Genomic DNA, 24,415 nt, shown 5'->3' on the forward strand with positions numbered 1-24,415 from the left:
TGTCTGCAGCCTTCTACTCTCCACAAACTTCAAAAACATCCTCTGAGGGAGGATATTTTCCTTTCCCCTCCTTCCCCAGATAGTTCCTCAAAGACATTTGCAATTGTGCCCCTCTGCAGACTCAGCGTCTCATCTCTGCATTCACTCATCAGCACTCCTTTACATCTCAACACAGCAATCATAACTATGGAGATGTTTGCCATCTTTTCCCCTTCTACCTTCAAGTGTTTGCAGGAAACCAAACCTTATTAATTTGCTGCTGTGGCAAAGAGGGCTAGGCAGGCATGCAGATGTGCATACACAGAGAGAAGCACAGCTAAAGACACACACGCACGTTCTCCGCACACCCACAGCAGCAGAAGTGACTTTCTGAGCCATTTATTAAAGTCCACTTCTCTACAGTTCTGCACAACCAAATGTGGATGATTTCACACCAAACAGGTAGGACACCTGCTCTGCACTGACATTTCTGAACACCTAAACAATGCAAATTAAATCTCTAGGGGAAAGAGGTTTGATATTCAGCTTCCCAAGTGTCTCAAAAGTTATAATGGAAAGGGAATCTAAAAGCAGATGTAACAGCTACGCCTTTTGGGGTGGTTTTTTGTCAAGGGTATTAATTGCATCAAGTTGCCTTTCCCCCCCCAAATTTCCACGAATGATAATCATTTGACAAATTAAATTTTGCAGGTGCATAAGAAAGAGAAGAAAGTAACACCTTTTTCTTTTTTGCCACTACTCATTGACTTAACAGAAAGATTGTTAAATATTTCTTATGCACTGCTAGGCTGCACAATTAAGCCTGAAATCAAGAGAACTTTCTCCGAGAACCCTCAGGAATAATTCTGGGGAACGAGAGCTTCTGTTTACTCCCAGTTTTTAGCGTGTGTTGGTATACAACATGTCCAGATTAATCACACAGTGATACACATTAATTAACAAAAAACCCTACTCAGGCAGGAGCGCTGAGGCTTGATGATGTTGTGTGTGCACTTTAGCATCTTCAAACACAATTTGGAAATGTAAGGAATTGTCTAATGCAACAGAATTCAGGACTAACTAAATGCACACAACTTCTAACAGCTTCACTTGATTGTTCACATTCATTCTTGATAGGCAGATGAGTTGAAAGAATATAAAATACAGCACCTCTCTGTGCTACCAACTCACACAGGATGCTGCCCATCACTATTCTCTGCTGCATCTTCCGCAGCTAAACTGTAGTTTACTTTTACTATTTGATTTATGCCTTTTTCTTTTCTTTTTTTTTTTTTTTGTTATTACTATAAATGAAATTTGACTGCACTGTAAACAAAACCATCTATCATCTTTTTCTCCTGATTGGGAGGCAGTGTGAAATAGCAACAAGGTCAAGTATAAAACACCGACTGACAACCCTGCAGTCGCTTTGTCTTCGATGTCTTAATCAAATCAAGGGCCTTATCCTTTAAAATATCTGTGAACAGAGCCTCTAGCCCCTATGAATTCAGTCCTCATTCCAGGTTTGGCTATTTGGTCATAATAAATTTGTTTTTCTGACCCATTGAGTCAATAAACTTAACTTCAAAACGAATCTTTTCAGGCTTCAAACCGACTGGATCCAATTATGAATCCAATTGTTCTCTTTAAACTTAATTTTCTGAAACTTGGTGGTCTGCTGCTTTTGGCCCTTATGTGCCTCTTTGGTACTTAACTTTATATCTGTTGGCCTATAAAATTAAATCTCTGATGAAGGGAGCATCAGGACCACTACCAATTTTAAATCTTCAATTGCAAGCACTAGTATGAAATCCTCCCTTTTACTGCAGCACTTCCTTTTGTTTGGTATTTTTATGCACAACGAGTTACCATTACACAGCAGCTGCTTCTGTGCATTTCACTGTGCATACACCACCAAACAGGAGCACAAAGGCAGATTTGAGTTAGTTTTGTTTGGTGGTGGCAGTATTTTAAAGTTTATTCTACATCAGATCTAGTCTAAATACTTCACTTTTTTTTTTTTTCCTAATGAGGTAAAATCTCCAATTCTCTAATTTATGGTAATTTAGATAAAATTATACTCTGTGGGGAGCCCCATTTTAATTTCAAAACATATATATTTCTTTTGTTGCAAGGCATGGCTGCTAATAGAGTAAATTCTAAACGGTGCAGGATACCTGGGGCAAAATTTGTGTTTCTCATGAGAAAAGCAACTTAAAATTGCAGAAATCTTTTCCCTTACAAACTGTCCAACCCAGCCACAGCTGTGTATGGATGCACAGGGTGCAGGAGGTGCAGCTTCTGGAGCACAAACTCTTCTGGGACAAAAAGTAGGAAGGAGTGATGTGCACCTCTGACTAAACTGCTGGGGTTCAAACACTCCCCAGGCCAGCAGAGCTCCATCTTATTGCAGTGCATTGCTACTTCTGCTAAAGCTGCTGCAAGAGAGGACTGGAAAGGAGTCAGAGGCTGGGGGCAGTCAGTGCCTAGCTAACCTCGAGTTTTGTGGAGTACTTTTGTTGTTGGGTATGAGAAGAAACTTCTCATTTGAAAGAGTTCTCAAACACTGGAACAGGCTACCCAGGGAGGTTTTTGAATCCCCACCCCTGGAAGTGTTTAAAAGAGGCAGAGATGTGGTGCTGAAGGACATGACTTGGCAGAGTTAGTGAATGGTTGGACTCCATGATCTTAATGAAAGGTCTTTTCCAAAGAAAATGATTCTGTGATTCTATGAAGCTTTCTCCCAGCTGGGAACGTGTGGGCATGCATTGCTTCAGAGTGCATTTGCCCCATGTATGGGAGATTTTGTTATAAGGATGATGACAAAAGTCCTAATTCTGAACAGAGAAATTGGCATTCAGAGCTGGATCATTTGCAGCATTACTTAGTGTCATTTTGAGGCATTAGTGATGACACTCTTTACTGTTTGAACAGTCCTATCATTTTAAGCAAGTGCTTATTACAGCACTTCTTATCTAGGGGAGGGAGGGAAGGCTGCTTAACATGATCCATTAGGAAATCCAAGCCTTAAATGAAGTGACCACAAACTCCTATCAGCTCCCAGACGTGCTGCAGCTGGACATATTTCACGTAATACAACACTGTATTGTGGTGGAGATCTGCTGTTTAAAACATACATAAGGCAGGTGAAACATGACTGTTTTAGTCCTCTGGAAAACGAGAGAGTGTAGAGAGGCATAACTTCCCAAATAAATAAGCATTAGGCTCCTGGAGAAGACAGGTACACTGTTGGACTGGTACTAACAGACTAAAGGTCAGTGGCAGCCTTGGTCCTTTGATCTCATTCCTCAAGACTCTGCTCTGTCACTAACAGCTGAAGTACAAACCAAGAAGCATTCCTGCTGAATTCTGCTGAACCAGTCTGAATTGAACAGCAGCATTTCCTCAATATTCTGTCCCCTCATCACCTAATGCCATAAATCCACCTGCAAGGGGCAGCTCCAGATTTTCCCTGCTGGGGCAGACCCTGTGCAGTTCCAGAGTCCACAGGTGCAAAGAGGAAGAAAATTTGCTTCACTGGCTTAGCTTTGAAGTGGAGCCAGAGCAGCAACTGACATGTTATCAATTATATGTCATCTCCCCATGTTTTGCCAAGTCCTCCCATATGACATTCTGTTAATTTGCAACCTCTTTAGTGAAGAATAGGACATTTCACTGGGATGTGATGGCACATGGAAAGAGTAGGAACATCTACTGTTATTTAGATACATACAAAATAACGAATAGAGAGAGCTTTCTGGATGGAAATATTCAGGATTTTTTACCTTCCAGTAGAAGTGTAAGAAAAGGAACCAGGGGGGAAATGAGATGCTCTAATTCATCCTTTCTCATAATACAAGGACAAGGAGGCCTCCAGCAAAGCACACAGATGATAAATTTTAAGTCTGGGTAAAAAGGAAGGTCTTCCTATACTGCCTGACACTGCATTCAGGACCATAAACTCTTACTGAAGCCTCCCACTCATGGGTTTGTAGAAGGCTGAAGTACACCTAGGCACTACATTACCACTACTTTTATTTAGTAAGGGTTCTAGATCTCCTGTTTCAGGATCTAAGCTGTAGATGACCATGAATCACAGTATAGCTTTGGCTGGAAAAGACCTTTAAGATCACCGAGTTCAGCCATCCTGTAACTCTGCCAAGTCTGGTGCTAACCCACGGCCCTCAGCACCTCATCTCTGCCTCTTTGAAACACAGGACACAGAGGGACACCTAACTAGGATCCCTGGCAATGCCTCCATTACTACCAACTGTCTTACTCATGTAAATTTGTGACTAAAACTCACAGGCGTATGATCTGGATCCTGGCACCCCAGATTGTCTTACACATCGTGAGGCACAGGGAACTGCACGTGCATACACCTGCACCTGTGCACACCCACAGACATCCATGGGAACTGATTTGCTGATGAGGAGCACCCAAGGAGCATGCATTCCCCTCCTCTACACCTCCTCTAGATACAAAGGATGTAAACACCACTCCTTACAGAAGACTCATGTGACATTGCCTCGCCTATCTGCTTCACTAAACATTATGAGCTTGATTCTCCAAGACTGCCACTAAAATTCCACTCTACTGATTTTTGCAACCTAATTCTTCAGGCATTTTTTAAATTGTTGTTGTTGTTGGGGTTTTTTGGCAGGACAATGTGACCCAAATTTATAAAGGAGGGTAATTTGCTATAGCATTGCATCTTGACTCGAGGATCCATAGGAATTTATTTGTTATAAAAGACCAGATTTAGAGAGCTGAATTCAATTTGAACTTGACAGGCTTTGAATGTTCATTTAGACAAGCAACATGTAAAGACTTTTATGAATAATGAACATTTCTAAGATCATAGAAGCTACCCAAAGGCTCACACTATTAAGCACTTTTTTAACAGCTACTTTTTTAACAGCTAAAAATGCTGGAGTGTTTTGTGGTTGTTTCTCTTTAAATGACATATCACACATTCTGCTGCAGAAAAACAGCTGCTGAAGTAACCTAGAGGGCATTTTCAGGCACTGTACTTCAGTGATTACAGCAATTTTTGTAGGCATTCAATGTGAGGACTGCATTCTAATTTTAGACAGAGTTAAATTTAAATTGAGTAGGAGGGGTTTTCACGCTACTCTACATGTTCTAACATTGGTCACCCCAAACTAAACCTCAACTGTATAGTGTCTAAATTTATTAGAAATGATACACTTTAAAAGAATGAAACTGGAGCTCACTAGCAGCAGTGGGAAGAGGTCCACTATTGTGATAGGACCTAGATTTTAGCCGTAAAAGAAGTTGCTCACTGGCCAAAATCTTAATGCCATGGGACTTGGTGATGCTGTCATATGCAACCCTCCTCTACTCTGTTTCCGTGATACTTCCTCTTAGTTTTGTGTATGTAGCAAGAATCCTGACATTCTTAGGCCAAACTGGGACACTGACATTAATGCTTTTTAGTATTTAAATTCCCTGACTTTCACAAAACCCAAGCATGGAGCTGAAGGAAACTGAAAGAAACGAGGTTAGTAAAGGGCTGACAGTCCAACAGACAATACAGATGGAAAGTGGAGGGACTAGGTGGAACAGAGAAAACAAAAGAAAAGAGCTTCTATTAGATGCTCAATGAGACCCAGGCTGGGCCCATGTCTATGTAGGTTACATCTTTCCTTATTTCTCTTACCTTGTTTCTCTTGAAATATGCTCTTCGGCAAGCTGCAAAGCACTTCTCACTGCAGAAGCATTTCACTTCACTTCCCATACTCAGGGAATAACGCTTGATTCCAACTTTCTGGCACCAGGCACACATTATTTGTACATTTGACACATCATCTTCTACAACAAAAATAGAAGAACAATGTTTACATGAGATGCAAACACCTTCTTCAGACATTTTCACACTTACTCTTACACACAACCACTACCATCTCAGCTGATTTCTAACTTCCTCACTGCCTGAGAGCAGAACTGTGCAAGCCTGTGATCACCAGCTTTGTCCTCAGGCAGCTGGTAACCTGTGCCAGCCAGGCTCAGCAGATTGGCAAAGCTTCTAAGATGGCTGGAAAAGATTATTAGCTGAAAAAAATGGTGCATTGCTGAAAAGCTCTGGAAATCTCAAGAGCCTTTTAGCATGTTTAAGAGTGCACAACTCTTTATTAAACCAGTAACCAAGGCTAGAGGCTTAATGAGTATTGCTGCTTTGTTCTTGTTACTTACAGTCTGTTGTAGTGAACCCCTGAGATGTTCTGCTCAGCAAGCTGGTGATGAAACACACCCAGAAGGTACTGCACTGAGGCAGGGCTCTATCAGGAGCCCTATTCTAAATAAAAAGGAGCACAAAATGCCCCTTTTCCATGTTTAGAAAGAATGATCAGCATCCATAATTGGGAGTTTTCAAGTGAATATAGCAGTCACAGAAACACAGACTTGAGCAAGATGGAAGCTATAGCACTGTGGTAAAGTCTGATGGGTTACTTTCCAGCCATTATGCTCATCAGTCAAATTTTAATTCAGGCAGAGCTCCCAAGCCTCTTTCAAGCTCTTCTCCCATGTGTGTTACAAATGTGGTGTGTAAGCTTTCTGCCATGTCAAAAACCACTGGGCTTATTATTAAAGTGCTAGCAACATCTTTGTGTCATCCTCATGAAGCCCAGAAAGCCATATCCCAAGCTGTATCAAAAGCAGTGTGCCCAGCAGGACGAGGGAGGTGGTTCTGCCCCCTCTGCTCTGCTCTCATGAGATCCCATCTGGAGCACTGCGTCCAGTTCCAGTGCCCCCAGCACAAGAAGGACATCAAACTGCTGGAGTGGGGCCAGAAGAGGCCACAAAGATGATCAGAGGGCTGGAGAACCTCCCCTATGGGGACAGGCTGAGAGAGTTGGAGCTGTTCAGCCTGGAGAAGAGAAGGCACTGGGGAGACCTTAGAGCAACCTTCCAGTACCAGAAATGGGCTACAAGAACACTGGGAAGCTACATTTTACAAGGGCTTGTGGTGATAGGATGAGAGGAAATGGATTAAAGCTTGAGGGGAGACTTAGACTGGAGATTAAGAAATTCAGTGAGGGTAGTGAGACGCCGGGTGGGAGGTCATGGATGCCCCCTCCCTGGAGGTGTTGAAGGCCTCTAGGTTGGATGAAGCCTTGAACAACCTGGGCTAGGGGAAGCTGTCCCTGCCCGTGGCTAGGGCTTGGGACTATATAGCCTTTAAGGTCCCTTCCAACCCAACCCATTCTATGAATCTATGAACCATTCCCACCCCAACTTTATAGACAGGGGCAGTGAATACTTAAGCCTCCAAAACAGATCAAAAAGGTTAGCAGGAATCCTTCTGACTTAAAACTTAGACTTCTTTGGTTCTTATGTCCAGTCTATAATACAGAGTGACCTTTCAGTTACAGACAGCAGCTATTGTCCAGCTTCTGGGAAAATAAAAACCCAAAATCCCTGAAGACTAATTGTTGAAGCAGTTCCTGGTCCATGAGCTGTGGAGAATTCATAGCTCAGGGAGCCTGTCATGCAGCCATCCCATTTCCCTATAAAGGATTTGTTTTTGAAGCTACGCTGTCATCCTTCTGTAAAATTATTGGCAAACTAATTTTTAGCAGAGTGATTTGGCTCCTTTCCCTGACTATCATAACTCACACCTACGTGCTGCATTTTATTCACCTTAACGGAATAAATATTACCAGTTTAATAACTTTTTTTTCCCCTTCCACAAATTGTGTTATGATTTATAGCAACAAATAAAATTGTACAATGTAAAGTAATGACCTTTTAGTTTTAATCAGACTGTCTGCCTTTAAGCCTATATTTAAGCCTAAGTTATTACACAGATTTGCGTTTAATGAATTTTACCACTTAGCCTTTAGAGTGGGATTTGCCAATATTCTAAATGCTTTTATACACTGAACACTAAGGGAAATCAAACCAATTTGATCAGAATTATCACTAGCCATCTACAGGACCAAGCAGCCTGCCCTTGAGCTGGTTGTCTCTGGCCACTGTTGGCCAGGATGCTACCTGCTCTAGCACAGCCCAAGAATTCTTCCCTCCATTTGTATCCTGAGCCATTTGAAGTCCTAAGCTTTTACAAAAGTGTCCTGATTCAGCTGCACTTGCACCATATAAACCAATTCCTTACAGGTTGAACTTGCCCCTTTGAATGTATCAAGACAACAGAAGATCCTGTGAACCAGAGGAAAGATGGCAACCTCTTGTTTCAGATAACAGCAAGATACATTCTCCTACTGATAAGAAGTATTTTATCTCTGGAAAATAGAAGTTCTACCAGTGATACCTTTCTAATAGCCTTCATTTCTGGTGTCAGTAGCTGTCATAAATGAAAAAAGAAAATTACAGAGCTGAAAGGAAGTTCCCTGGCAAGGCAGGTATTGGAGCAGCTCTTTCTGAAGCAAGTTGGCTCATCTGGGGCATAGTTTTTTAAGGAGAAGTAAAAAGCTTCACTACTAGGATTCTTAGGGGCTTTTGTGTGTGACTTTGTAGGGGAAACAGCTCAGCTGTCATTCAGCTCCTGTTCACTGACACTCGTGAACTGTCTCCCATAGGTGATCAGAAAAATCACAATTGTCCATTTTCAAAGACACAGCATCCCAGCACCAGCACCAACTGTTTGCATGGAAAGGCTGCATTGGACACTGCTATGCAGGAGGCCATGATCTTCAAAACTCACTTCACCACACTCCTGCCTTTCTCTCAGGATAATGTACCAAATCCTCGTCCCTATTGCACTCAGCAAGAAGAACCCCCTGCAAGCAGAACTCTGGGAAGCAGGGAAATTCAAATCCAGCAGTTTGAGACTCTTTGGCTGTCTTGAATCTTTAATCCTTTCCTGATGAGGTCAGCAGTAAGAAAGTTCCTCCAGAATAACTACATTGGGGTACAAATCAGCAACATTCTCCTTCGCTCACTGCCAAACTTTCACTCGTCCAGCTTAGCGCATCCGCTTGGGTAACATGAGCTCACCCTGACAGCATGCCTGTGTCCATCATGTCAGCTTTTGCTGGGGCAGCTCTTCTGATGAAGATCATTCACCATCAGTTTCAGACTTGACACATGTTTGTAAAGTACAAAAATAACATTTGCAAGTCCTGGTACAGATCGTTTTGAAGTGAAAGAAAATACTTTTCAACAGATGTATTTTTTTTTTCTCTCCATGTAGGCTTTATGACTTGCTCTGGCAATGTGCTTAGCATGTCCTCGGGTCTGTCACATTTATGACAGGGAGTGTGGGTACTCATACAGGTGAGACAAAGAGGAGCTAGCACAGAGACAACTGAATAGCAACAGGAGAGTTTTCAGCAGAACATCTGCACTGCCGTCTTCCAGAATTACAGCAGGTAACAGAATCACAGAATAGTAGGGGTTAGAAGAGACCTCTAGAGATCATCCAGTCCAACTCCCCTGCCAAAGCAGGATCACCTAGGGCAGGTCACACAAGAATGCAGCCAGGCAGGTTTGGAAAGTCTCCAGAGAAGGAGGCTCCACAGCTTCTCTGGGCAGTCTGTTCCAGGGCCCCATCACCCTCACAGTAGAGAAGTTTCTCCTCATGTTGAGGTGGAACCTCCTGTGTCCTAACCTTGTACCCACTGTTCCTTGTCCTATTACTGGGCACCACCAGAAAGAGCCTGGCACCTTCATCTTGACACCCACCCCTCAGATATATAGAGACATTGATAAGGTTCCTTCTCAGCCTTCCCTTCTCTGGACTAAATAGCCCCAGGTCTTTCAGTCTTTCTTCCTAGCATTTTTTTTTTTGGTTACCATATTTATAACATTCACGTCCCTTCATCATCCTCATAGCTCTCCACTGGACTCTCTCCAGCAGATCCCTGTCTCTCTTGAGCTGGGCAGCCCAAAAATGGACACAGATTCCAGGTGTAATCTCACCAGGGCAGAGTAGAGGGGAAGGAGAACCTCTCTAGACCTGCTGGATGTGCTTTTCTTGATGCACCTCGAGGATACCATTGGCCCTCTTGGCCACAAGAGCACATTGCTGTCCTATGGATAATTTAACATATTCCTTCCACATACAACACAAGATCTGAATTTCCAGCTTCTGCTTTTCTGTGTTCTGAGCTCTTCACAGCAAGAGCTATTGTGGGAGTTCCAATGCTGTGTTTTTCCTGCCCCTGGGTTGTGTCATTACAGGTGGAAGAAGTACTCCCTGCACCCGCCACACAGATGCTGCTCAGATACATCTCCTTGTGGTTTGCAGCCTGTGTATTTTTCATAATGAACAATGCAATAAAGACAGAGTGTTTGCAGTGTTAAATCATGTTCCCAAAGGGAGCAGTTTGTATAACAAGATAAAATTATCACATTATAATAACTAAATATGCATCAGTCTAAAGCATGCTTCAATTAATCATCAAAAGTTTGCACCGCCTCTTTAGGTCTTAATTAAGCAGAATGTTTTGTGGTTTGTTTGTTGTTTTCTTTTTCTTGTTGTTTTTTTTTTTCTCTTTCAAACCAGTGTGAAGGAGCTGCAGAAAATTGTTCCTCTTAAACCCAATGAGCAGCAGTTTCCACTAATCGATCTTACATGGAGCCATAATTTGGAGACGTGGGGGGATGAGGAGGAAGGCAGTGAGAACAAATCCATCATGTACAGCCCTGTCCCTTTAGCAGGGTCTACAGTGTTTAGCAAGATGATCCTAAAATCCTTACAAATTTGGAGTTAAATCCTGATCAGTTTACTAACTTCTAGGCTGCAACGTTCTACTAATATCATTTTAAACTACCTGATACATATCTTCAATTTTAACTCCAAGAATTTGGGTGAAACTAAGTGCAGCCACAGCTCTAATCCTGCAGGTTATGATAAGCCATAGGCAGGTACTCCAAAACCTTACTTTCCATGTTTCCTTGCAAGAAATTCATCAGGAGATACTCAACTCTTCTGGAAAGAAGAAAATATCACTCCCAAAGGTGCCCAGGTCCAGCACTGAAGAGGTCCTGTCATGCAGAAGGAAGACAGAAGGGCACAGGCTTTGGGACTGAGATCTCAGAGGGTACATCCCCTGGAGTGAGTGAGCCTGTGTGAGGCCTGTACCTTGGCTGTGGCTGTATCTGTGATCTGATGCAGAAAACATTTTGGCATCCCATCCCTCCTTGGTGCCTGCTCACCACCAATCTCTTTCTGGCATGAGCTTCTTTCTACCACAGCTATCCGAAGCCATGCCTCCCCACTACTGCTTTCTTGTTTGCCTTTTCCTCTTTGCTGCACCCCAACCCCTCACACAGGCGGTTTGGACCCCAGAGGGTTTTTAGGGGAGCTAGAACAACCCTTTTACACCATGCTGGGAACTGTGCTTAATCCACAGGCACACATCTTTAATTATTTTAGCTACTTACACTTCCACTTTCTAACGAAAAGCTGCAAAACTTCTGTTTTAGACCTTAACTCGACTCTAGGATCCGCAGTGTTAACAACAAGGGCTCACTGTTTCCACTGGGACCTGCCAGGATTTCAGAATGGTTAATTCTGAGTTACCTGCCATGGAACAAAACCATGTAGCACATATTTAGATTTTTCAGCCCAAAGCAGTTCCTGAGGTTGATGCTCCCAATCAAAGCAGAAGCACCATTGCAGTCACTTTTCTTACCTCCAGAATGTTTTAATCTGCTTAATCTCACACTAAAAAAAAAAAAAAAATTAACAAAACTCCTGAGACATTGCTGCACATCCCCCTTGTGATAGCACCTAAGTGCTGATCCTTCAAACAGGTGAGGTGTGTGACAAACTTAAGGTACAAAAAGCACCTCAGAAAAAGTAATTAAGAGAGGAGGATTGAAAACCAGGGCTGACAATAGAGAGCTTGCTGCAGCCATCACTGTGGAAATATCTCAGGGGCTCTACAATGCATTTCCTTTTAAGGACCAGTCTCTTGAAGTGCACTGCTCTGCCAATAAAGCAAAGTCTCCCAGCTCCTTTGAAAAAATTATTAGGGGGATCCATGGCTTGCCAACGTTTTCTACACATGGGCTGAGGTCCCTTCTCATGTGTAGCTCAGCAAGGACTGAATGCACAACACAAATAAAAGCTTAGGCAGGCTTTAAACATGCAAGCAGTAAAGCAGACAACAGGGAGGGAACTCCCTGTGTGTTTTGAATACCTGCTATTAAAGCACATAGGTGGACTTGGTGATTTTCTTTTTAGCACAAAGGAAACACTCAGCCCTCCACAGAGAGCAAAAGACTTCAGCAGTGGGCTAGATGGGGCAGGCATCCTGGCAGCCTTTGGCATTTTAAAACCCAAGCACTAATAACCCTATGATCAGTGTAAATTAGATGATGTTTCAAAGTGAAAACGAGTTAAACAATTTGAAGAGTAGTGACTAAAGGATTTGTTGCAATGCTCTTTATTAGAGAGCTAAACCTGCAGTTAGAGAAACTGTAATGCTGTTCAACAGCCACAATAAGATTCAGGCAATACCAAAGAAGGATCCAGAGCATAGTAAAATGAAAGTCTCCTCAATATAGAGACTTAATTAGATCTGATAATATGATCTTTATTTAAGGAAAACTGCCACTGGGTTCTGCCTGGAATCAGACTTCTTGGTAATGTAGTCACAGAACCTATTCCTCAGCGAATTTAGACAGATGAGCTTGGAATTCATTTTTACTGCCCTGCTAACTACCATTTAAAACATCTTTCATGCTTCCAGGTTCCTCCAACACAATTTAAATACTCAGAGAGGCAGCTCCAGAGTGTTCACAAGCAACTCACGGACTCTGCTTAGTCCCACGTGCTGCAGCAAGTTACAGATTCAATACAAGAACTCCTGTAAATTTTAATTCCAGAGTTATGTTAAGCTAGAACACAGAAAACCACTTGTTCCTTTCAATAACACAGCTATTTACTCACTCCACTACTAGAATATGACATTTCCTTGCCAGCTTAAATCACTATTTTACAAGGCAGTCAACACTGGAGATGCTTCTGCTCCTCCTGTAAGATTTTTTACCTCACCAGACACAGTTCTCCAGCCAATTCCTTCACTACCATGAGATTCTGATAACTTTTGGTACAGCCCAAATCATTATCATTTGGAAATGACTGAACCAAACGTTATGCAGAGACACTGATCTGCAGGTTGGAGGATTTAAAACGCTTTTCCTAGCCCAAATGTACTCATTTTCTTGTGTAAAACTTCGGGAGGGAGCATTTTTTTCCCCTTGGACTTCTTTCCCCTGTGGGGAGAGCTTAGTGAGCTGCATAGCATCCTTCTCTCTGCCTCCTCTTCCACGTGTCCCACAACAGCGAGCTCCCCTCACAGCACAGCATGGCAGGGAGCTGGTTCTTGTTTGGGATGCTCAGAACAGCAGCCACACTCTGTGCATCACTTGCACAGAAGGAGGCAGGAAAGGGAAGGGTTTTGCCAACACCCATGCTCAAAGGCTAGCCCAACGGAGCAGCTGTACCTCCCGTACCGCGGTACTGCCGTGGGGATCACAAGAGAAGGCAAACCAAAGAAACTCTTAAAGAAACAGAGAAATGGAGACAGCATAGCCTCCAGCAGGTGCCAGGGGAAGGAGGCAGCATGTTCTCACCTGCACTGGAAGGATTTTTTGCATTCTTCTTTAACTAGTCTTGATTTTAGCCTTCCTTCATGTAACAACAGCCATCCAGACTTGTCTGAGCAAAAGGGCAGAGTCACCCCAGGTGCCCTCTCAGGTTCACCCTATCACTGAGGACTGCAGCACAGCAGTCAGGATGTTTGCACACTACAGCCACATACCCTGCACAGCTGTGCTAGGGTTCATGTTTCTAGATCATTCCTGACTATTGCACTTCTGTCCCTTGTTATTTCTATGTAATTTTGTTAGCTTTTCACACAAAATATTAATGCAGAAAGGACACACTGTTCAGAGTTTCCCAGCAGGCTCAAAGAAGACCTAATCTGCTCAAATCTTTAATGAGTGCTTCCTAGGCACGGTTCAGGATCAGTACTCCTTCATCCTCCTTCCTGAGCTGCCAAGATACCAAGAATCATATCTGCCTCCTTGGAAATCTTGTTTGCCTTGGCTTCTGACTCTGTCCTCCCCCAGTGTATTTTTCACCTCTGCAGTTGCTCCATCAGTGCACACTGCACAGCATCCTTCCTATTTCTCCCTTCAGGCTTCTGTGAGCATCCCCTGTACTCTGCTCTTTCTCTTCTCCCTCTTATCTTTATAGAATCTTATCTGCAAAACTATTCAGCTAATAATTCACTGTGACTGTTTCTTGGATCTGCTTTTCTTCTTCAGCCCATTGCTCTCCTGTCCAAGTGAATAACTCAGCCTGTCTCTCTGACACTTCTTTACTAGTGCTGATCCTTCAGCTCAAAATCAATACAGCAAGAATTAAAGTCTTAATAATTTCTCTCCAAGTGCTCACTGCATATTATTTGCTCAGTAACACTGAATCACCCCATCTTTCCTGTCCTTCAGGTTCATGATTTAGATATCATTTTCATCTGTGGGCATTCTCTTTGGAGCTATATTTAAATCTCGTAGATTTTTCTCCTGAATTCATCCTGATCCCCAGCATCTCAGTCATTACAGTGCATCACTACCAGGTTTTCTCTCTAGCCTGCAATGTAACCTTGTCCCATGCACATCCACTCCAAATATGCTCCAAAAATCCCTTTCTTTGCCCAGGATTTTAACCTCGAGGCTTTCTCTTGGACTCTTTCTTCATTTATCAATTCAAACAAATGTAAACTGCTTCTGCTCTTGTAGCAGGTCAGCCCCAGCCTGTCTCCCTCACGTTGAAAATGTTGACTTTCAGCTTTAGGAATTTAAGATGTGAGTCTCCTTCATTTACCTCCTCAACTCAAAGCACTTTCGTGCTGTTTCCAAAGTCATCCCCTGTGCTTCTGAGGGGCTCTGAGAGAACATCCCTAGAGTTACTCTTATCTGGTTTTGTATCACTCTGAAGTTTTCTGCTTTGATGGAGTGCCCACAAAACAGTGTCAAAGTGCAGTGCCAAGACCACTGCCTCACATACAGGCTCTCCTGGCTCCTTTGTACTCCCTTTTCTACTTGCATCCACCAGTTCTTTCTTGCCAGGCTCCTTGGGGTGATCATGACTAGGGTACCTACGCCTTAAGATAAAACAAAACAACTACTGGCAATGCTTACTGCAAATCCCACAAAGGTTGTGGTTCTCCTCCCCCTCCAGTCCTCCCAAACTTTGCTCTCTAAAACAAAGGTGAGATAACTCTGCTCAGAAGGCCTGGTAGCCTAATGCTCCTTGATGATCATGGCAGAGGAGGGAATGTGCTCATATCCCCTTTGCAAGTGAAACAACAGCATTCATTATTAACTAATAAATTAAAAACATCAAGCTGGAAAATACTTGTGAAAAGCCTTCCCTGCACGTCACCCTCAGCAGCACATTTGAACACTGGACCACACGTGGTAGGCAGACGAGCAAAGAACAGGAGGCAGTTGGCTTAGCCAAGGTTCCCTTGTGTCCACTTAACTACTGTTGCAGTAATTTGTTTTTCTACTTCATAGTTCTATCTCCTCCTGCTTGTTTGATGTCATAAAAATCCAGCAACTGTTGCAGTTTGCACAATGCATGTTATAGCCTGGTGCTCACATACCACAAATTCAGCATTCTGGATTCATTCGTGACTCAGATTGGAGGAGAAAATAGCTTGGGATGGCACAAGCCCTTGATTAAAGCTTTAGGGCCAAGTCAACAACAGCTTAGGATCCAGCCCATATGGGCTGAGATCTTTAGCTGTGTAAAGGCTGCAGGAATGGGCCCAAATAGCTTTGGTAATTAGCAAATAGAGTATAAAATAGATGAAAAGTCTTTGGCATGGCATGTGTATCGAGGAACATTTGAAAATTATTCATAGCACATTAGGATACTTCTTTAGAGACAAAATTCAATGACATCAAAATCATTTGGGATGGGCAACTGTAGTCTATCACATGACTGTCACCAGACAAACACTTGCTTGGGTTGATCAGAGAATCATAGAATGGTCTGGGTTGGAAGGGAGCTCCAAAGCTCATCCAGTCCAAGCCCCTCTGCCGTCAGCAGGGACATCCTCAACTAGATCAGGTTGCTCAGAGCCCTGTCGAGCCTCACCTTGAACATCTCCAGGGATGGGGCCTCAACCACCTCCCTGGGCAACCTGTTCCACTCCCCTCATGGTAAAGCTCAGCACTTTACGGTTAGTTTTAGTCACTGTAACAAAGGGCAGAGGTGACCATCTAGAGCTCCTGATACTGCAAGTTGTTCTGTCACTGCAGAAGTGTCCCCACTAGGTGTGAGGACAATTTATCAAGGCTAAATGGTTCATGGAGCTACCACTCTTCAGCAGGTATTGCAGGTCACCCTGTAGTCCTCGCCAAGAGCACCCAGAATGACACACAGGGACACCCACGGATGCAGGACTGTGCCTGCTCCTCTCTAAATCCCCAATTCCCACACTGCACAGCAGTAAACAACAACACAGCAATTCATCACCCTGCTGCAGCCTGAAGAGTTGCTTTCCCAGGTGATGGTGAGCAGCATACAGCATGGAATAAATCATTATTTTATGCACATGCTGAAGAATGGCAATGTTATGAAATCACTCTGATAAAAATCTAATGAAAATGTAAAACATCTCAGCTCAGTCTCCTGGGTAGAGGCAAGATCACAATTAAACCCTCAAGAGACACCGGCCAGGGATTTCAGTGAGAATCAAGAGACACTTTTCCCAGGATGAGCTTGTCAACCTGATGCAAAGATATGATATTGATTTGATGGCTCTGTCTTTTTCACTCTTTCTTTCGTGGAGCCTATTTTTAATTTAATCATCTTCCGTTAATTTATTTAAAGTCTTTATTCATCAGAACAAAATCTTTTTATCTTTTTTTTTTCCCCCCCCTCAAAGCAGACATTGCTGAAGTGCTGGGAGTACAAAGCAGCACTCTGAGTGCTGCCCAGCAGCCCAAGTTTGTTGTGGTTGCATTAGCAGAAGTTTTTCAAGAATACTAACAAAGAAAGTCCCTTTCACACTCCATTTTCGAGCTCCCTGCCACTGGTTTTTAAACAACCCTCTTACAAAGACATGGTGATTAAGCAATCTCAAGGCATGGCAATGACAGCAATCATTTTTAAATGGTCATTAGAATTTACCTGCTGGTGGCTTTATGAAAGGTGTTGGAATTAATGGGACAATAATAGGTACATTCCCGTGATCCTTCGACCCTGCTGGTGAGTCTGAAAGTCCATTTCCTGTGGCAAGCCCTGGGTAGCTTGGGTTTATATTGTAGGGTGAAATAACACTGTCCTCAGGTAATTTTGGTTTTGGCAAAGAATTTTCTGTAAAAGACAAAGAACACATTGTACAGTATGACAAATAGATTTCTTAAATGCCCTTGCATACTTTCACCAGTCTGTTCATTACATTACTTAGCCTAATACAAGCAAAGTGCAAAAACCTCCAGATATTTTCCCTTTTAAAAAATGGACACTTTCCAGTATTCTTCAGGCATCCTCCATTTTTTTTTTAAACTCACTTTAATCCAAGAGGTGAGATTATTTTGTCATGCATATCCTAGAATCATTCAGGTTGGAAAGGACCCTTGAGATCATCAGGTCCAACCATTAACCCTACTCTACCAAGTTCACCACTAAACCACGTTGCTAAGTGCCACAACTAAACAACGTTTGAACACATCCAGGGACAGTGACTCAACTGCCTCTCTGGGCAGCCTGTTCCAATGCTTGACCACTCTTTCAGTGAAAAAATTTTCTCTAATATCCAGCCTAAACCAACCCTGGTGCAGCTTGAGGCCATTCCCTCTTGTTCTATCACTAATTACCTGGTTGAAGAGACCAGCACCTACCTCTCTCTATAGTCCTTTCAGGTAGTTGTAGGGGGTGAGATGGTCTCTCCTCTTCCTCAGACCAAACACAAACAGCCTCAGTTCCCTCAGCCACTTTTCATCACTCATTCTCCAGACCCTTCACCACCTTCATTGCTCTTCTCTGCCCCTACTCCAGCCCCTCAATGTCTTTCTTGAACCGAGGTGCCCAAAACTGAACACAGTGCTCGGGGTGTGGCCTCACCAATGCCAAGTCCAGGGGGACAGTCACTTCCCTACTCCTGCTGGTCACACCACTGCTGATCCAAGCCAGGATGCCATTGGCTTTCTTGGCCACTTGGGCACACTGCTGGCTCATATTCAGCTGCTTGTCAATTAGAACCCTCAGGTCCCTTTCTGCCAGCAGCTTTCCAGCCACACTGCCCCAAGCCTGTAGCGTTGCCTGAGGTTGTTGTGGCCCAAGAGCAGGACCTGGCACTTGGCCTTGTTGAAGCATGTCCCATTGACCTCAGCCCATCCATCCAGTTTGTCTAAGTCTCTCTGTGAAGCCTCCCTACCATCAAGCAGATCAACACTCCACCTAACTTGGTGTCACCTGCATATCCTTAGGATGCCCAGTTTAATCAATGACAGCTTGATCCTGTCCTTTACTTCTACTGTTTGCATGGTGATCACACTCAGCGTGCTGTGACTTCACCAATGCAGGAAGCACAAACCAACAACTAAAAGAATTCCTAATTCTCTATCAAAAATATGAGAAGTGGTAAAGTAGTAATGGAAAGGATTTTTTTTAAGTAATAAAACATTGAAAACACAGCAAAGTGTGCATGAAATGATGACAGTTATTATTCTTCTAATTCTTTAATCCCAAACCACCTCAGGATTCTTATTTGTAGGGATTTCTCTAATGCACCTCAGTTAGCTGTGGGGCAAGACTCAATTCTTATCATTCCCTCTCCTCCCATCTCTCAGAAAAAGAAACACACTTTTTTCCCTCCCACAGACTGCATACACCAAAAATTTCTGCCCATCACAGGTTTTTGTTGGTACACAAAACATATGATTTGTATCACGTGTCTACAAAAAACCTGTGTAACAAATTTCATCAGGCATACACTGCAGCCACAAAGCATTCAATAAAAGACCTATTGATGAAAACATAAAGAAATGAATCACGTTACCACACAGCAACAAGATTTTTCACAAGTACCTTAATGACATTTTCCTTGAAAAATAAACACTGATTACCAGGGTCACTACAGAACTGACAAGCTGCAAACATTCCATTTGAACAGAATGAGGTTGTTTCACCTTACCTCAAATTTTCCCACCTTTTTGCTAGCCATCTCTCCTTCAGAACTGGTTTCTCTGGTATCTATTCATTGCAGCACACACTGAACACAGTGCTGCTGCTGACCACCAGAAAGAAAACGCAAACACTGATGGCTGCAAAGGCAGTGAGAAGTGGCAGTCCAAGAGCATAATAGCTGCCTTTCACAGTTTCCTCTTTCCCTCACCTTTGAGGAATTCTTGCTGGATAAATCAAGATGCAGTGATTTCCTACTCTAATGACAAGTCCCTCCCCACCCCCTGTGACTGAGTCAGAAGGCAGCAACGGAAAGGCTGAACAGACAGAACCCCACCCCTCACATTTTGAGTCATGAAGATCCAGTTACTGTCCCAAACAAATCCCATCCCTGGAAGACTCCCACAGCACTTGCAGAAGACAGCATAGTACAATCATGGACGAGGAGCCTTTTGTGAACGTCCACACTCATTCCTACATGCTGTGACTATTCCAGCTCAAAATCTTTCAGCATTTGAAAAAGCCAGATGCCAAAAAAGCCTCAGCTTTGAAAGCAAAGTTGTTCCTTGAAGCCACAGTGCTAAGAAAGTGTTCCCCTTTTCATTTCCAGTTGCGAGCAGGTTGTTGGTCCCACAGGTCCTGACTCACAACAGGTATTGTTTGTGAGGATGTATCACCGAATGTCTACTAACAGCAATCCTGTTAAGTGATTTTCCTCGTACTCTATTGGCTTCCTCATACCAGCAGGCACTCTCTGATACTTTTGTGTGCACCAACCACAAAGCAAGCAGCAGAACACGCTTCCCAATCCACGCCAGCTCAGACAGGTTGAGATATTAATCCTTCTTTGCATGAACACAGAAACATGAAGTCTCATTACCTTTGAGAACAGAAATGTGCTGGCGGCTTTCCCCATCTGCCGAGTAGTTCCTGAATTCAATATCTTCTCCATCTTTCAATTCGACCTTATCATAACCATACCAGCCAAGGAGCTCATTCATAGTATTTTCTGCAAAGTTCTGAAAGAGAAAAATTACCTACTTGTTTATGTAATCAATAAGCATTTGGAAGGGAGGGAGGGCTGCATAAATCGAAGCCTATCTGTGCTACATGAGGAAGTGTCAGGTCTGGCCCACCTCCTCAAAGACTAATGCTCATTTCATAAGTCAAGTGCATAAAGTGTAATGCATTTAAATCTCTGACTGGCACATGTAATTATGACAGAGGCTCACACATCTGTAATTTAAAGAAAATGAAAAGGAGAGTTATTCATGACTTTTGCTCCGGCACCCACTGTCAGAAGGATTTGAACACGCATTCGTCACACAAACTTGTCTGTGTCACCATCAAATATTTAAGGCTGCAGCAAGAGAATAACAGAAAACCAGCAGTTAATCAATCTTATCGTGCTACAGTCTCTTCAGCTGGAGCAGGTCACTGACACAATTACAGTTCCTTGAGGTGCCCATGAACCAAATCAAACACAATCACAGCAAAGACATTTTTCCTCAGAGTGAGAAGCCCTTAGATAGTCAAACCACTCCAAAACTCTTCACCATGGAAGCATTTTGCCATAATGTTTCATACAAACACCTCTTATATTTGTTTAAGAAAACCTTTCTCAGCTTTACCACATTTACTTTCAAACCCATCCCCAAGCAGCAGTGTGGTTATGTTTTATGTTTGAATGGAAATGCAAAATATGGAACATGACTGTCATAGCTCTCCAATTCTAATAAAAACACATCCTCCAGGTCACATGGCAAAAATATTTCTGCAGAAAATGCTCATTACTGGGCCAGATTTAGTGGAGTAAGTTAAATCTGCAGCCAGGCAAAGCTGTCTGAAATCAAATAGTGCCATGGAGCTCTACAGCTTATGGATCTAGGAGACTACCAAAGAAATCAGCCAATGAATTATTGTGATGGCAAATATCAGTTTCAAGTAGTGTAACGACTATAAAACTAAATAGAAAAACCCACACACAAAGCCTTTCTATTTGGTCTCCTCATTTTTTTATTATCACTCTTTTAAAACAAATTCCAAGCTTCATGTCTGTGAAGGATCTTGACATCTAAAACAATGCCCCTGACAACAACCATCTCCTGAGGCTCTGGCTACCAGCAAAGGAATAAGGACAATATGACTCCAATTCAAAACAAATGGTATGTGTCAAACTTGCAGGTTGCTAGATTTTGTCCAGCAACTGCTCCAACTTCATTTTGAAATGGGTGCAAGTCTCCAGTCATTTAAATAAAGAAATAAAATTAATCAGATGATAATTGCTCCTGAATTCAAAGCTACAGAAGGCACTCTGCCCCAGAGCGCGGCACCACTCCTGGCTCATTCATCACACCAGATTGCATAGGTGTGCCTGTCACTCAAGCAGAGCTGTAAAGCAGCTATAAGCAATAAACACAAGCAATTTGTACTCTTCCAGGAGTAACATCTGTGCCATTGTGCACAAACACACATTTCAGGAACAGAAAAAACAAAACAAAACCCCACTGCAGACCCCTGGAGCATCAATTTCCTTTTGGTTTCTTTTTTCCTTTTCATTTTCCCTTGACCTCCTGCTGGAAGTCTTGATTCTGTGGCTGTCCTGTGCAGACCCAAATTGCTGGGAAACATTGCATTGTTCCACCCCTACCTCTAGTGTCAGCATTGTAAGTATGACAGCCCCTTGTTTCTGAACTATGTCACTACTACAGTTTGCAACAGTGAGTACAACCCAGAGTAACGTGGCTAACACCTACACTCATTTCCAAACCCTCTATTTAAGCTCTCATTTGAATGATCTGGTTTAAGTGTTGTAAATACCACCAAACCCAGGGCATTTTTCTGAAGTTGCTCTGTTTGGATTTTAGCCTTTTAGAAAACTTCTCTTTCAGCACTGCAAGCCTTTCAGCACTGCAAGCCCCAATCCACTAACCCTCTCTCCAGCCCATGGGAATCCAACAATGAAGTGACACAGAGACTGGGAGTGAAACCTCGCCACTGCAGCTCAACCAGAATGACCTGAAGAGGTCCATGGAGGCCTGAAGGCAAGCTCTGCCAGCTTCTCTTGCTCTGCTAAATTTCAACTATGGAGACACAGCCCCAGGGACTAATCTAGCAAGGTACAGACCAATTGACAAAGTCTTCCTGACTTAAACCCCATGCAACCAAATTAATTGAGTAGCTCTAAATTTGCCTCCTGTGGATGCTTTGTGTTCTATTTGCACTGTTGATCAACTCGGGCAATGAGTAATTTCTAATTACTTGCAGAGGAATACGTAAGCAAGGCTGTATAGATGTTTATTCTTCTCCTAGCAATTCATACATGTGTATGTCTCCTCAGAATCTAGGCAAAGTGATGCTTGGGTTTGTAATGGCACAAAGCTTAAGTACTATTCAAGCCTCATTTTTACATCCATGCAATCAGAAATTTAGGGCTTGGAAGGGACCTCTAGAGGACTTAAGTCTCAGTTTTATTATCCGTAATGAGTGACATACAAAAATGATCACTTGCAATGACAAGAAATACATCTGATTTTGAAATCACCCATCATAGAGACCTGACTATTAAAATATATATATATATATTTCACTGATACATACCACTGAGGTTTTTCCTTTTTCAATGAAAGAACAATGAGGTTGCATATTAGCAGTAACAAAAGTAAATACCTTTTGAACACTGTGATTTCTCAACAAGGATGCTGAAATAAAGCCCAATTATTACAATTCAGCCATTCCCCTGCATAATTTATTTTACCTACTAAAATGATACTGATGGCTCTTAATCCTATTCTCTCAGTGCCTAACAGCCAGGACTTCATTACACAGTGCTTTATAGACAGCAAATCAAGAGGATGATCCCATCACTAGCAAGCTGGTAGTCAAAGCTGAGCTGTTTTCTTCCATGAATGAGTGTCCACAGAACTACAATACCGCCTTCCTTCAGACTCTTGACTGCAACACCCATTTGCAGCAATACCTAACATCCTATCAGTCAACACTATGGTCACCCAGGTCATAGAATTATAGAATTGTTTCAGTTGGAAAAGGCCTCTAACATCATTGAGTCCAACTGTCAATTTAAGACTACCATGGCCATGTCCTTGGTGAAGCCTCTGCCCTGAAGCTGACCACTATTATTTCATTGTCCTCATGTATTCTCCCTTCTTCCATTTCAATGGCAGGTCAAATCTATGTGGATGCAATATAAGGTACAAGATGGGGCTTGTAATGACCAGTGTGGTGGCAACAGACAAAACACAACAAAGAGATTAGGCGAGCCAAAACAATTTTTCTTTGAGTGAAGCAGAACACAAATAAATAAACAAAAATGAGGCAAAAAAGCCCAGTTATTGATGAAGCTAAGGAAAAGAAGCAAGCCAACTAATACACAACCTGTACATGCAGAATAGAACCTCAATGAAAGATGTACAAGCTTCAAGGGCTTAGCTAAAGGAAGGATAAAGACTGTAACCATAGTGCTTGAGATAAGCAATGTGGGACTTGAGGGTGGAGCAGGTGAGCAGAAGAAGCAGTGATAAAGGAGGCTAGTCAGGAACCAGCTGAACTGAGAGATGATGGACCAGTCAAAGTCGAGTGAGGAGGAGATATGAAGATGAGTGTAGATGACCAGATGAAGGATGTTCAAGGAGCTGCAGTTCCAAGATTTTGCAGGAACAGGACAGCAGAGGTACTGAGCTAGTTCATGCCTGCTTTCAGACTTATTCCTCAAAAAGATATGGAGGGTCTGCAGAACAGAGGTTTCTACCCCAACCTCATAGCCCTGCCAGAAGGAAGATGTGAAAAAAAAACAGCACACCAGGGAAAACCTTGCCTATCATCAATAGAATCCCAAATCAGCAATCACACTGCTAACCTGACACCCTTGATTCCAGACCAAATCCCACTGAATCGAGTTTGTAGGGGTCTGTGGATTTCACTGCAAAATTACAGCAATACAGCTGAAGCACACCCAGCTCATCCCTGCCAAAGAAACTGGCCCAAAAATGCTCCAGTGGCCCCAGTCACACAGCACTGCCAAAGCCCTCTCTTCCTGATGGATAGTTCTTATTTTGCCCCCTGCTAAGTCCCAAACCATTTATCACCACTGCAGCACAACCTGTAATTTGCATGTTTGAACTGTTCGAACTCTCTTCTTGTGCTACACAAAAATATCCTCCCTTCTGGAAGAGAAAAAATTAACAACTAACTAACTAACTAACTAAACTAACTAACTAACTAAACTAACTGACTAACTATTATGCTTTTTGTTATTTTGACTTGAATTTGCTT

At 42.7% G+C, this 24,415-nt stretch overlaps 1 protein-coding gene across 1 annotated transcript in view; it reads right to left on the reverse strand.

The window, feature by feature from the left end:
* Window positions 1–24,415, reverse strand: part of SOBP (sine oculis binding protein homolog) — a 103,258-nt gene that overhangs the window by 73,919 nt on the left and 4,924 nt on the right. The window contains exons 2-4 of the mRNA XM_054393175.1: window positions 20,004–20,142; window positions 17,126–17,311; window positions 5,663–5,814 (exon numbers count right to left, since the gene is read on the reverse strand). Coding sequence (XP_054249150.1) covers window positions 5,663–5,814; window positions 17,126–17,311; window positions 20,004–20,142 — 477 coding nt within the window. The remainder of the gene's footprint in view (window positions 1–5,662; window positions 5,815–17,125; window positions 17,312–20,003; window positions 20,143–24,415) is intronic.

This window comes from Indicator indicator, chromosome 27 (genome assembly GCF_027791375.1).
Source record: "Indicator indicator isolate 239-I01 chromosome 27, UM_Iind_1.1, whole genome shotgun sequence".
Taxonomy (NCBI): domain Eukaryota; kingdom Metazoa; phylum Chordata; class Aves; order Piciformes; family Indicatoridae; genus Indicator; species Indicator indicator.